At 39.1% G+C, this 15,344-nt stretch overlaps 1 protein-coding gene across 1 annotated transcript in view; it reads left to right on the top strand.

Moving 5' to 3' along the window:
- Positions 1-15,344, top strand: part of FREM1 (FRAS1 related extracellular matrix 1) — a gene marked incomplete at its 5' end in the record, with an annotated part of 59,390 nt that overhangs the window by 19,305 nt on the left and 24,741 nt on the right. Inside the window, 8 exons of the mRNA XM_080362470.1 lie at positions 1,770-1,967; positions 3,141-3,326; positions 4,252-4,448; positions 5,252-5,480; positions 7,109-7,253; positions 10,524-10,665; positions 11,996-12,191; positions 12,956-13,220. Coding sequence (XP_080218596.1) covers positions 1,770-1,967; positions 3,141-3,326; positions 4,252-4,448; positions 5,252-5,480; positions 7,109-7,253; positions 10,524-10,665; positions 11,996-12,191; positions 12,956-13,220 — 1,558 coding nt within the window. The remainder of the gene's footprint in view (positions 1-1,769; positions 1,968-3,140; positions 3,327-4,251; positions 4,449-5,251; positions 5,481-7,108; positions 7,254-10,523; positions 10,666-11,995; positions 12,192-12,955; positions 13,221-15,344) is intronic.

Raw genomic sequence — 15,344 nt, forward strand, 5'->3', positions numbered from 1 at the left:
AGCTCAGAGGGAACTGCTGAGGAACTACATGTGTTGTGACTAGGGAAAAAAAGTAATACAACTACCAAATACTTTAATGTGTTCTCCAAATCCCTGTTTGAACTGAAATTATAGAACAAGTACATGAAAACATCACAATCCTGAAGCGTCTCTTTCACTGTTGCTGGTAAAATCTATTAGTTTTGTTTGTTTTGCAAAATTACTATTAAATTGGGTACAAATTAAAGGGGTATTTTTGTTTTTTTGTTTTTTGTTTTTTTTTTTTATTTCATGACACTAAAAAAAAAAGTTTGACCTTTTACTGTAGTCATATTAGGTAAGACAATGTAACAGTGTAAATGAGGATGCTGAGTTTTGATAGAAAACTGCTGACAACCTGAGGTACTTGCTTGCCTCTTCAATCTAGATGGATATCCATTTTTGGATAGCTTATAGTCTTTCTCTATCAAAAAGTAAATATATTCAGATTTTGATATTCAGATTTTCTTCAAGAGAACCACAGTGTTTAAAAGATGTTATTTTGTGGTTTTAATTTTTTTTTTTTTTTTTTTTAAATTACAGAAATCAAGGGCCAGTTAACCCCATTTCCTACTTAATTTGGTCCTTTGGTTAGCATTGAAGGACTTCTCTTTTCTACATCTCTGCTAACATTAAGCCTCTGGTTTTCTGTGTAATTAGTCTGTAATTTTCTGTTAGCATGGAAAATACATGTGATATTTTCAGACTTGGCACTGTCTAAAATGAACATCTGCTATTTGAGAAGTGCTTGATTGTGGCCACCCATAAAAAAATAAAGCACAGCATCCTAAAGCTATCAGGAACATTATTTCAATGGCAGAGTTTTTCAGAGACAAGGAAGTGAAGAAGCTGACACTCAAGGCTGCGGTGCCCTTGTTTTTCATTCCCAAATTTCTACATGTTAAATGTGTTGCTAGTAGATATTGCAAAGAAGGGTGGAAGCCACTGCTGTTGCATTGCAGGCAGCTTATTAGTAATATCTTGCAGCAATGCAAGACACAGGCTGCTGTAAGTGCTGAGAAGGGGAATACACTCAGCCATAGATGATTCTTGCAAAGGGTGGCAGTTCCTAGTCCTGTGCTGTATTAGCCCCTATTTAGAATGTGATTGCATATAGGCATAATATACAGTATAGTTACAAAGCACAGCCCTTGTTATAGTCCATTTTGCAGGAATAAGAGACATATAGGAATAGATGCATTTCTTGGTGTGCAAAAATGTTTTCTTCTGGAGGAGCATGGATGTTACCACTTGTCATAGAAAGGGTATATATATATGTATAGATATATGTATATAAAAGAAAGATCTTTTCCTACATTTTTGAGAAGGAATGCAGAAAACCCCCTCAGTTTCTGTGCAAGTTACATTTTGCTCAAACTTTAGTGCACAAAGAACAGAATCATGAGGACTATTGGCAATTTTATTACAATTACAATATTATCAGTCACAATATTAAACATTATGATAATAATATTATAACTGTCAGTAATTCTAGCTTAGTTACATACTTTTCTACACCCTTTTACTCTAGAATAGAAGCTGGTTAAAATTAATTACAAACAACAAATTGAATCCCTAAACAAACAGCACCCCCACCAGCCAGAATTAAGAATTCTAGTCCTTCTGCTGTTGTATTGGTCTGTCTTCTTCTGACTATGAATACTGCAGACTGTTGACTGTCCTTGCAGGATATAAATTTCTTCATTAAGTTTTGGTAAAACATTTTTTCTGAACTGAAACATTTTTTCTAGGTGGGGAGATTGGCTTGACTCCTTCCATTGAGATCTTAACCTTTGTTGTCTCTGATGGTGAGGCTGGCCTGGATGTGAAAGGCTGCTGTCATGATGGACCTCTTCCTCCTCCAGTTCTGATTCACAATCCATTTCCAGTATATGACCTTAATATCACTATACTTCCAGTGGACAACCAGCCTCCATCAATTGCAACTGGTGAAAGCTTCCTCTCACTATAGCATTGTAATGTGGGCTATGCAGTACTGTAATGGCTAAAGATTCAGGGGGGTTTGTCTGATTTTTTTTTTTTTAAGCATCAGGAAGAATCAGCTGTGATCAACAAGCAAAAAGTTTGGATCAGAATTTTCATTAGTATTTTTTTTCATTTGCTAGTACAGTGTGACCTCCAATTTCAGGGGCAGGTGCAAATATGAGTAACTGCTTGTGGCACTTCAGCTGCATGTTTAAAACATGTGGTTAGAGGTGAGAGTCCTTAGTTGTGCTCTCCTTCATCTATACATGTCCATTCCTGCGTATGGAAGCTATGTCTGAGTAAAAGTGATTGATATCTTGCCCTGAACTTAGGTCCAGACAATTGTCAGATTCACAAAATACAAAACCATAAACATACTACCTTTGCATGTATACTAAAGAAATTTAGACTCTGGCCCTTATATGAAGGGAGATAATATTTTATTACCTCTATTTAATTCTGTCAGTGAATAAAGACAAATCTAGGTAGCAGATCAAATTAATAGGTGTGAAGCTAGTACACTAGTGTTGGTAATGTGCATTTAGTACAACATCAGCCCATTCATTGTGTGAAATTTCCATTGACTTCCTGAGCTTTGAATGTAGTCTGTAGTATACATATTAAAGGTATGCTTTCTGTATGATTTTCAATGTCATTTGTTGGTAAGCATCACATATATGTCATGTATCTCAGAGAATATTTAAGCATATGTATGAGTAGCTTTGTAATTTGCAGGCTCTCACTCAACTAATGTTCTGGAAATGAAGCATTGTCCCAGCAGGGAAATTAAGCAGTGATGCATGAAAAATTGTTCATTATGAGCAATTCGTAACAGCTCTCATGTAATTAATGCTCTGACAAACAGAGGTAACAACCAATTTTGAGCAGCACATAAACCATGCCTAATAACTTAGCAGTAAAATTATTTCATGGTCCCCTTCCTTTCTATTTACATGGTGGCAAAAGTGGAGTTGATGGTGTAAGCATACAAAGAAAAAAAACCTAAACCAAAACCCATCAGTAGCTCAGTATTTGTTGTCTTTTCCCTCTTAGTTAAGATTTCAATTCTTGTTAAGAGAAACAATAGTAAAATGAGCTAAAGAACCAATACTGCTTATCATATCGTTTGCGTGCAGGTGCAAGGTTTGTGGTGGAGGAGGGCTCCTCAGCAGCCCTTACCACCAACCATTTGTTTGCCACTGACCCTGACACCTCTGCAGAGGACTTAGAGTTTGTCTTGGTTTCTCCTCCCCAGTTTGGTTACCTTGAAAACATACTGCCTTCTCCTGGGTTTGAGAAGAGCAACATTGGTATAAGTATAGGTAAGTCTAAATGATGTATGGTAATCAAGCAGATGAGGTACAGAGGGCTGTATGGTGGGCTCTGATGAAGTAGCTGCAGGTGTGTGCATTAATACGGACTTATTGAGGAGGGCAGGTGCTGGCAAACGAAGAGCAGTGGGACTGTGTGGGAGGAGTTCAAAGGGAGACCAAATCCCCACAAATGAGAAGAATTGGCACTTGAAGTAAACAAACCAATACTTGTTTTATGAATTCCAGCTGCAATCTATTAGAAGTGGCATAATGAGCCATTAACCCACTCTCTCTGCCTTTCCCTTCACTCTCCCAGGCAAGGCTCTCGCACTTCCCTTCACTTATACTTCTGTTAATAAAATGCTGCAGCTGAGAATTTGAAAAGCCTGGGTCCCACGTCAGTTTCCATGGCAAAATTACAAAAGTGGTAGAGATGGTGGTTGCCTTGGGTCTTTCCCCTTGTTCACCTTAAATATTGCAAGGCAGTTTCCTCCTCAGCAGAACAGATTGTGGCACGCTCTTTAATTCTACCAGCTTTTCCTGGTGTCTCCAGCTGGACACCCAGCATTGCTGAGCCTTTTGGTCCCTGTTTTCCCGGTCTGTTGGTCAAATAACAATCTGTGTAACTACTTAGATCTCAGAACTTTTCCTATTTGTTATTTGGGTCTTTTTATTTGGGCTCAGTTCTGCAGATTGAACTGAGAAGTTTGAAGTTGCACAGTCTCACAAGAAGCAGAAGAATGCATTTCTGTTTCAGGGGAAGAGCATGAGCAGTATAAGTCTTCCAGCCACAAAATGACTCAGAACTTATAAAATCGAAGTTATTTGTCATTTGAAGAAAGACATATCTTCAGATATTCTTTTTTTTTTTTTAACGATATATAAGAAGACAGGAAAAGATTGTGTTAACTCATGATATCTTTAAAATCTCTAGCTTCATTTCAGCTGAAGCACCTGAAAGCCCTGTACATAAACTATGTACAAGCCAGGCACATGCGAATGGAGCCAACAGCAGACCACTTTGTACTTTATGTCACCGATGGGCTGCATCGCTCAGCAGAGACTCCATTTTTCGTGCTGATCAACCCAACCAATGATGAAGTCCCAGAATTCATAACAAGGAATATTACTGTAAGGAAATAATCAAAATATCTGTCACAGTACTATTTTATACCAGAAAATAGAAATATAAATAAGAACATGTTTTTTGACACTTGTTACTCTACATTTTTCCCTTACTTTGTGTAGTTTAGCATAGTTCGTGAAATAGCCCAGATACATGTAACGTAAAACTGTAAGACAGAGCTTCTGTGGGGCTGGAGCAGTGCACAGGTCTTTTTGGTAACTTGCAGCTAAGTAAAAAACAGGCTCAAATTTTTAAATAAATAAGTCATCTAGAAAACTGAAGGATCTTTATACTTCCTCTGGTTTCTCAAAAGCCTCTAATAAATTTTCTGTAGTGCTTTTTGGTGTTCCTGGCACAGCCTCTCTCCTCTCTGTATACTGCTTTTAATATAAATAATAATGCTGTGATCACCATGCTAGGGTAGTGTAAGCTTATGTTACTGTAAAGTTAAAAGTGCATTTATATGTATAAATTCATATGCATCCATGTTTTTATATATATTTATGTATCCAAAGTCTTTCTCCTCTCTGCATTCCCTAGCACTTAATATGAAGTTTACTCATCTAACAACTTTTTTATTAATTGGGACAGATACAAGCTCCTTATCTCACCTTGTCTTTGCATCACTGTAACTGTTTACTATTCTATGTCTCTTAAACTGGTTGAAATTGGTAGCTGGTTCAAAAGCTGCTGGGGAAAGGGTGGAGGAAACAGAATACACTCATACACAAAAATACTCTATTTAGGTAACAGTGTTAAAATCCTATAATTTTTAGGTAAAATTGACATTTTTTTCTTTCATGTTCAGGTTCAGGAAGGGGAGATGAGAGAGCTGGATCTCTCTGTTATCAACGCGGTTGATCTAGACGTGCCTCAAGACCATTTGGTATTTGGGGTTGTGCAAGGACCCTGCCATGGGTTCATTATTAAAGGAGTTGATGGCAATGATATTCGACACTATAAACAGTTAATTAACCATAACCAGCACAGCCATGGGTTGTTTGTCCATGAATTTTCCATGGAGCTACTGAAGAATGGTAGGTGCAGCTTTCTTCTGACACAGGTCTTTCATTCATTTCATGAGGCTCGGTGGCACCATTAGAAACCTTCACTACTTATTTATTCACTTGCCTTACATGTATTTCCCAGACAAAATGTTTAGGAATATTAGTTAGCCTATTTAATGCTAATGTTATATATTGATTTTAGGAACTGTCAATAAATCACCCTGAGTTCAACCCCAAAATGTCAGAAATGGTAGTAATATGACTAGGGAGGCCAACTGTTCTGAAAAAATAAAGGGAATGTTGTAACATATCCGCAAACCGATTTAAAAATGTTTGACAGCACCGAGAACAGAGAGACTTATTTAAAAACACTTTAACTGATCGTGGAATTAAATATTGCTCTAAGTGATCACAGAATCATAAAACCATTGAATGGTTTGGGTTAGAAGGGACCTTTAAGGATGATCTAGTTTCAACCCCTCTGCCATGGGCAGGGACACCTTCTACTAGACCAGGTTGCTCAAATCCTTGTCCAGCTTGACCTTGAACACCTCCAGGTATGGGGCATCCAGAGCTTCTCTGGACAGCCTGTTGCAGTGTGTCACAGTGTGTTGCAGTGTGTCTAAACATACCTTTTTTCAATTCAAAACCCTTGACCCTTGTCCTGTCACTACAGGCATTGGTAAAAACTCTCTCTTGTCTTTCCTATAAGCCTCCTTTTTATATTGGAAGGCTGCAATGTATACCTTCGTCCTACCAAATAATGATAAAGGTATGAACTGGGGCTCTATAGCTTAGAATGATCAATTAACCTGCTGTGAAGGAGTAAAGCTCTTTCAAGTATATGTAATAAAAGAGTGTAGTTATAATAATACTGACGGAATAGGGTGGATTCTTCCAGACTGTGTCTGTTTAGTGAAACAGGCAATCTATCAATATGAAGAGGGACATTAATGCAATCCTGACACTCAGGTTGCAGCTCAACCCTCAAAACCCAAGGAAAGATATTTCTCTTCTCTGCCTGCTTAATGTGAACCTTCAGAAATATCACGTCCCCACTACAAATTCCTCAGCTTTCCTAAGTCCTATTTTTGACTCTCTTCCAATTGCTTGACTTTTCTGTTTTCCTGTTCACAATGGTGACCGAGCCACCTCCAGCCCAGATCTTCTGATTGTCCATGGTCATAGCCACAATGCCTGCTCTCCTCCCCAAGACTTGTTTAAAGGTCCCTGAGTATTATTTAAGGTTCAGAAAAGTGTTGCTTGGTAGCCTTGGCCTTTCTATGGTCCCTGTTAAAATGAATTGGAATGAGGAGAGGAGAAGAAATGTCCCTTTTTCAGACCAACAGAGGGCCTTTTGTGAAGAGAGTGAGTCCTTAGTGACTCCTTAGTAAGGTCCAGGCTGGTGTCTTTGGGTCAATAGTATGTTGCAACAACATCACTGAATAGCAGTAGCTTGCCAATCTCATCTTCTGGTAGCTGAAACAAGCTTGCTGTGGTGTGGGTGTATGCAGGGTGGGGGGACATGGAAGAAAGGTGATGGAAGCAGGGTGAAACGATGTGAGAGATTTTGCAGGAGTCGTCAGATTTATTTGTTCTTTCCATTTCTCTCTCCTTCTACCTCTCTCTTATTTTTCTTTCCCCCACCTCCTGCATAGGAATGAAGCTGATATACATTCATGACAATTCGGAAAACCTCACTGACAGCTTTAAAGTCCAGCTATCAGATGGGAAACATAAAGTCCTCAGAACCATTTCAGTAAAGGTCATTCCAGTTAACGATGAGAAACCAGTGCTGAGCAAGTAAGCCACATGTTCCTGTCTCTGATAGAGGGATGAGTTTGAACAAACTGGTCCAAAAGTGATCAAAACAGCAAGTCAGTGACTGATGGGGAGAGGATGCCATAACTAGTCACAGACAAATGTCAATGCAGATGTTTCCATGTAGGTCTCTAGCAGCTTGATTAACAAAAGCATTTTTAGTGAGAGAAGGGCATGCTTTAATGTTCCTCATTATTACAAGGATATAGGAAAATAAAGGGCGGGAACATACTTGTTTTGTCTTTCACAACTTACTTCAAGATATTTGCCAGAGAACCCTGATCTTAGCACACCTCTGCTGGCCAATGTCCATCACAGTGCTGACCACAGTTACTTTGCTTGCCATTTCCCTGGGGCCATTACATGTCCAAAAGACGTCTGAAAGTAGCTTTGGATTTTGGTAAGAGGGAATCCACAAGGCTGATGACTCTTGCTCACAGGGGAAGGCCTTTCAGATTATATTATTATCTTATTTTCTATTAAAAAACTCTATTCCTCAGCCATAGTTCAGCTTTCGAGAAACTACATGCAAACTTTCATTGCAGTTCAAAACTGAGAGTCATAGATGAATTTGATATGGTCAGAAATTTCCTGGCAGACCATTTGCAGATAAGCAGCTGACTGCAAGAGAGCCAGACCTCCTGGACATTTTAACAAGGAGCTTGTCCCTTGGGATCCCCATTTTTTAGCTGACAACCTGCCAGAGAGCATCAGGGCCTCTGTCCTCCTGGCTGCTTTCCAGCCCCAGGCTGGCAGATGGGGAGCTGGGGGCCTGGAGGCTTTGGGGATGTAGCTCTGAACCTCTAAAGTTTGTATTTCAAAAATGACTCACAGCCTGTTAAGCTGATCCCTCAGGATATTTGGCCTACCCTCAGATTAGACCTACATTTCCTATTGTAGAGAATTTTGAATGTTTTGTTTACCATGTAGATCTTCTGCATTAAGAAATGTTGGTTTTATAGTTAAAAGATTATCAAGGACCACATAATGCTAACAAGAAAAAGTAAATTTCTAGGTAGAATAAAGGGTATAGTTTACATATTCATATCATGTACTGATAATTACTGATAATTGTTTATTTGTTCCCCACATGGTAAAGACTGCTGCATCTTTTTCCACCCTTTCTCACGGAAGGAAGGTGATAGAGTGCAAAAAGTGAAGTGTTTTTAGTTTTGCTCAATTGGATCCAGAAACTGTTGCTGCCTTGTCTGGCAATGTTGTCTGCCATTCCTGTGGTGAACAGTTGCACATACTGAGCCACCTACTTGCAAAATAGCTATTTCATTATAAGAAGTTACTGCTTTCTTGCCTGTTACTCTTCCACTGCGATGCAGTATGCTGCCAGTGGTTAAACAGTAGTGTTCTAAGGAAACTTGTTCAGTTTGACATTGAAGTGGTTTACCTATCACATTCAGTCACCACTTCTTTGCTGCGGGTTGGGAGCTCCCTCATGCCACTGCAGTGTTTTACAGGTGGACATTTGACAATACCTGTAGGCTTTTTCTCACCTTTTGTTCTGGGGGTACCTCTCCACCCCAGGGAGTTTTAGTTCTCATCTCCATTAGCTATGGTGAACAGACTGAAGAAGCTGGATGGGATACATTTAACTGGAAAGCAGTGACTCTTATTCACAGTGCTTGCCAAAAACTCAATCTGTCACCTCTTGGATTGCATTCTGTAGCAAGGGGAGCCCTTGGGGAATGTATGGCCCTCACACATTCCCCTTGAGAGCTTCTTCTCAAGATGAGACATGTGGGTGCTAGAAGGACTTAATCGACTAACTGCTACACAGAAAAATGAGTTGGGATTACACAGCATTCAGGGTGTAACTAAAGGTGTTTATCTTCACTTATTTTTTGTTCGAATCTTCCTAGCTCAGGCAGTCTTTGGGTCAGGCACCTGGTCTTTCTGTCTGCACATTCCCAACATGATTACTGGTAGTATGAGTAAATCATTAAGGTTACTTGATCCATCATTAATATGGCTTGGTATACTTTGTCATATGACTCAATTTTCTTTGCTTCTCCTTTTGCAAAATGTGACATTTCTATGCCTCATATCCATATCAGTTTGAATACAAAACTTCAGGAAAAAAAATCTCCTCTCTTTCTCAGAATAATAAATGTATTTTCCAAAATCACTAAGTGATTGCGACAACTTCTTTGGAAATCTCAGTTGTCAATCTGCTTTGGAGCAGGCACTTGCAGTTTGGCAAAGGAAAGGGCTGTTATATGAAGAATACATCTTTAGCAATCTAGGTAAAAATTTGTATTTGGCTTTTGAAATAGCATGACTTGCATGTGGTCAGTTGCATCCGGCCAGAACTTAGCTGCCCAAATGCCTAAGGAGTCTGTCCTTTCTCAGCCTGCTCTTTGGCCCCAGGGCAGATTAGCTTGAGAAGGTCCCATCCTTGGGGTGACTGAATATGCTGGATCCCCTTCGACCTCCTTGAAACTTCTGTCCAGTTTAATAATACTGTTTGGGTGCTACATTGTGAAAATGTAACACAGCTAACAGCAAAATGGTAAAGCAGGGTGTGCAGAGGCAAACTGGAGGATGATTACTAGCTCAGAACAGAAACAGAGGAGACACAATCTGAGAAACATCTCAGAGCAGCTCTGCATGAATTTCAAACTGTGGCATTTTTTCCCTCAGAGCTGCCTTAATTTTTTTTATTTTTCAATTTGTGCCTACTGGTGGCCATTTCTGCCAAGGAACAGGTAGCTTTACCCTACTCTTCTAAATCAAGAACCCAGGAATATTCTGCAATGGGGAGCATAGAGAAGAAGCCAGTAAGGTCTTTGTAGTGTCTCTTAAAGATTAAGGTGAGCAGTGACAGATTAGTTGTTTGAAAGATGGTCTTTTCTCTAATGAATAATCAGTTCATTAGAGCTAGTATTGCTATGGGCTATAGTAGCAGTAACATATAATACAGCCTACTTGTTTCCATTGTCCTCTTATAAACTGTATGAAGGTAAAAGGAGTATGGCCGAGGGTAAGAAAACAGAGGTGGTAAATCCCAGGTTGTTGTAGGTATGTGCTTTGCTTTTTTTCACCATTGTAAGGAGAAGCTGGTTTGTCCAGTTTGCCTTTTTTTCTGTTTTGAACTAAAATAGGCACTCTACTTCTATGCTTTTTGCAGTTGTCATTTCTGTCAGCATCTGGGTAGTTCGTATTCCTGACAGAGAAATTACATGTTGGAAAAGTTACTTTTCTTTTATTGCACCAATACCTGACTTTTAATTTTTGCAGGAAGGTTGATATAGAGGTCAACATGGGTGAAACTCGAATAATTTCTAGTGCTGTTCTGTCAGCAGAAGACAAAGATACCCCCAGGGAGAAAATTTACTACTTATTTGAAAGACTTCCAGAAAATGGTCAGCTTCAGATCAAGGTTAGTCTTTGTACTTCAACAAAAAGCAGGCTTGCAAATAACTCTATCTTTTTAGGTTAGAATGAAGTTGATCTTTCTTTTTTCACAAATGTCTGTCATGCTTTGAAGTAGATGGCTGTAGCCAGTTTAGTTGTGGAAAGAGTGTTTGAACCAAACAATGATGTTTGAAGGACAGATTCTCAACAGGAGGAAGGGGAAGGTGAAAAGCATGGCAGGTCATCTGGGGTGACAATGGAGAGAGGTGCTGGGAGAATCAGCTCACAGAGGGGGAAACCCAAGCAATGGAGCTGCAAAGGGCTGGGGAGGAAGTCCTTGATCAAAAAAGTGACAAGTAAGCCATTACTTCAGTTACTTCAGGGTTCGGAAAGAGTGGAGGGAGATGCATATGAAAGAGTGAGTAATAAATCATGAGTTAGAAGAAAAGTATGGGGGGACGGAAAGGAAAAAGGAAGAAGATAGAAAAGGATATAGCCAGAGGAAAGGCAGAAAATAAGATTAGAAATGAAAGGTAAAGATGACCATAAAGATGACCCAAGATAAGCCACTGGTACAATGGTAGAAAAAATGCCTTCTTTTAATTTCATGCATATATAATAGAAAAAAAGAAATCAGTTTCTAAGATCTGTGAGCCTGGAAAGTATTTTTGTGCTCCAACCTTGCAAGAATCCGTGGATGATGTAAAACTTGTGCATTAAAGAGGTCCCACACATGGGCAAGAGGCAGCTACTGGCTGGAGTCTGACAGTTTGAACATATAGGGTATACATGCATATCAGAGCTCTCTGTCTTTGGTAACCTTTGCTCCAAAGCCAGCGACACTGTTCCTACAGGCTAAGTGTCAAATACACAGATCAGTCTGACACAAGATACTGTGTTTTCTTCTGAAAAGCAGGAAATTTTGTTCAGCAATTCACATTTTTCTGTCAGAGGACCTCTTGGGCTTTAAATTTCTGTGCTGCTCTAGATTTCTCCATAGGTTCGTTTCTAATATCCCTCTAGGTATGGTTTCAGATAGAACCAAGAACAGTTTTTGGAAACTGAGAAACATAAAACATAAGCTGGATCATCTTGTTGGTATATCATTTGGAAGTGTGCATAAATATAAATCCGTTTACTCCATTTTATTCATGTTCACTGTATCTTCTCCAGCCTTACAGCTGCTAGGGAACAGCTCTAGCTATTTGCTGCTCTCCAAAACATACTATGAGGAAAGAAGTTATAGCTTAGAAGGGAAGCTGGGTAGCTGCCACTAACAGGCTGTATAACTGCAGACAAACACCATTAACTGTGGAGGATACATCTGTTTAATGAATGATGTTTATTCTTTCTAGGTAGGCCAAGGCTGGATGACGCTCCAAACTGGAATGAAGTGCACTCAGGAAGACCTGGATATGAACCTTGTGAGATATGCTCATACAGGAGCTATAGGGTCCAAGAACCAAGACAGCTTCACGTTTCATCTGTGGGATGGGTACAACAGATCCCCAGCTGCGGACTTCTACATAAATATCAAGGACATGGAAAAGGGTAAAGATCTGCCAGACTCGACATTTTACAGTGCTTGTTTCTGAAACAAAGATGATCTGAGTGCATGTCCTGATCCCTTCCTGAACACTATATAGGCCCTTGGCAAGTCTCCCTGCAGACCTTGAAAGTCTGTCTGCTTGGATTTCACTGCTGGCCAGAGCCGTGATGTTCTTGCTGGTGAAGAAGATGTCCTAGGATTTCAAAAGGCTCTGCCTAAGGCAATGTCTTGCACCTTGCCTCCCAGGACTCCCAGCAACTTTTCAAATAGACTTGAAAATATCCTTCTGAAACTAGCTTTATGTCTGAGTAAATAAAAGCACAGAAAAATTGCAAGAATGCAATAAGGTAGACAAAACACTGTTCAAGAACAGATCTGTCTTCCAGGTTTACATTCTAGTCTTACGGTCTCTCTTCCTTCATTACATTCCTATTAGAAACATAAATTAGACCAAATTAACATGACACTACTGAGATTAGAACAAGGGTCCAGAGAGGTTGTGCTTTCTCCTTCCTTGGCAGTTTTCAAGCCCCAATGGGATAAAACCCTGAGCAACCTGATTATGGCTCATATATTGGCTGACACTGCTTTGAGCCGAAGGTTGGACTAGAGATATCCTTACGTCCCTTATAGCCTGAATTTCCCTATAATCCTGTAGTCATATGACTTCTCTACTCGTGATGGCTTGCATATGGCTAAACACTGCATAAGATATCAACTTACAATTAAATATTACTATTTTAGCATTGTTTTGTCTATCCTGCAGGAGACATTGCTGTTTTCATAAAACCTCTTAGAGTGTCAAAAGGGGATCGGAGCTACATTACAACTGATGTCCTCCTGGTGCTGGATGGTACTGACAAGCCAGAGGAGCTCCTCTATGTGATAACCTCCCCACCCCAGTACGGACAAATAGAGTACGTCAGCTATCCTGGCATCCCCATCAGGAGCTTCAGTCAAATGGATGTAGCAAGACACATAGTCTGCTATGTTCACAACACTAAGGCAGTTGTTTCTGAAGATTCCTTCAGGTAAGGCATAATAACCCACTACCCAAACTCTTCTGCTTGGGTTTATTGAGTATTATAAAAACCTCACAACACAAAGCAAAACAAAAAAACCAAACCAAACTAAATATTAAAAAGAGGTGGAAGCCCTGTGGGAATTCTCCATATTTATATAGTACAGATATTTCTACTCTAATACATGTAGTCGTGACTGCTTCAGTAATAAATGCAGTTTCTAATTGATGCTGATATTGTAGCCACAGCCACATTCAATCAATTATAGTAGCTTCAATACTGTTATAGCACCCAAACATACACAGAGATTTAGACATAAGTAGGGGAGATTGACTAACTTTCGGGGATTTCGGGGTTAAACCTGGTTACCTATAGGCCCCATTCATCAGCCTACTGATATTTAAATTTACTTTTGCCTGGTTCTGAACCTTTCTCTTAGATCAGCTTAGACTAGGTGCAGTCCTGAAGTGGATATTTCCTTATTTTTTTCTTAAATGAACTTCCCTTGGTTGTAGAGAGGAATGCTGTAATGAGTTACCTCTAGGTGAAGACAGAGTAGATACATGGTTGCACCAAGTCTTGGGGACAGCTGTAAAAGAGAGCAAATTCAGGAAAAAAAAAAAAAAAAAAAAGTGCAGAAATAAAGACATGTCTTTAAAGGAAGAATATTAGCTTCTTGCTAGCATTGGTAATTTCCTCTGAAAACAGCTTTTGACAGAAAATGGACTTTCTGTAAAACTCAAATATTCCATACAATAAAATAAAATCTTCTTGTTTTTGCTTTAGTTACTAAGAAAAATGAAAGACTTAGCTCCTAGCAGTTTCAATTCAGAAGAGACCCCTTTTTACCTGCTCTTATGAATAGATTCCTGATCTGAACATCATTTTCCATGATGCATGATGAAGATTAAAGGACATGTTGTGTCATCCAGTTCAAGAGCTTTTTTTCCGAGAAGTCAAACAAGTGAGGCAGGAAGACATCAAATAAACCTCCTAGTGATACCGGGGCAGCCCAGCTGACATTATCTAGAGTTAAACCAAAAGCAATTTTGGGATTTTCCTCAGATGAAATATTTTAAACTATCCCTTCCACTAAATTCAATGTGTGGAGATTCTAGTTAGGATATTTGTCTGATCCACTTGTCATAACAGATCACTTATCATAACAGAAAAGCAAACAAATATACTCTGGCTTTATGTTTCTCAGTTGTGAAATGCTATAACCAAAACTAGAATTAGCTTAGACAAGTAAGGTTTCTGTCATGCCAACTCTGTGTTGGGCAGTGTAGGAGTGTTTTGCATCAATATAACTTCTATACCACATTAATGAAAGCAGACCAAACAATTCTAAGGGAAACTGTGCATGTGGATAAATCAAATGTCTTCTATTTAGTCCAGTGGCTTAGGATCAAACTAGAAAGTCAGCCTTATACAAGTGAGTTTATGATGCTTTAATAAATATCGATATTGAATAACTATTTTAATCACAATAATTGATGTTTCTGGATGCTATCATTTGGAAAATAATTTGGTTTTATGTAAACATATAAATATTGTGGCAGAATATTATTATTTAAACAAGGAATGGCCACATTAATTATATGGGTAATTATAGTGGGAGGGGAATTAACTGATCAAATTTTTACTTTCCACTGAAGTACTTCCTTCAGACATAAATTTGCCTGTATTGTTTGGTGTTGCTGGCCTGGAAGAAAGATTTGGCAGTGCTTGTTTGGACAGATGACTTCAAGTGATTAGCAACCTGACATCAGATGCTGACAGCAGGATACTAAAAGAACATGCTAATGTCCTCCATTTTGACACACTGGCTTGATTTTGTAATGAGCTGGCACTATTTATGATTCCATTTTTATCTTTTAAATGCCATGACAGATGGTAGGTCCTACAGCCAACTCCATTGCCATCAAACTGCAGAAAGCATGAAACGTTGGTAATGGTGAAATCAAACCATGTAACACGTCCTCCTAACTGTGCCTGAGAGTTGTCCCCTAAATTTCATCAGAGTGAGGAGAATATTGGCTGCTCTTCATTCCTAAGGGAAAGATGAAGCAGCCATAAACCAGAAATAAACAACAACCAAAATCTCCCAAAGTGCAGAAAAAAGGACATCTT

Source organism: Nesoenas mayeri, assembly GCF_963082525.1.
Source record: "Nesoenas mayeri genome assembly, chromosome: Z".
NCBI lineage: Eukaryota > Metazoa > Chordata > Aves > Columbiformes > Columbidae > Nesoenas > Nesoenas mayeri.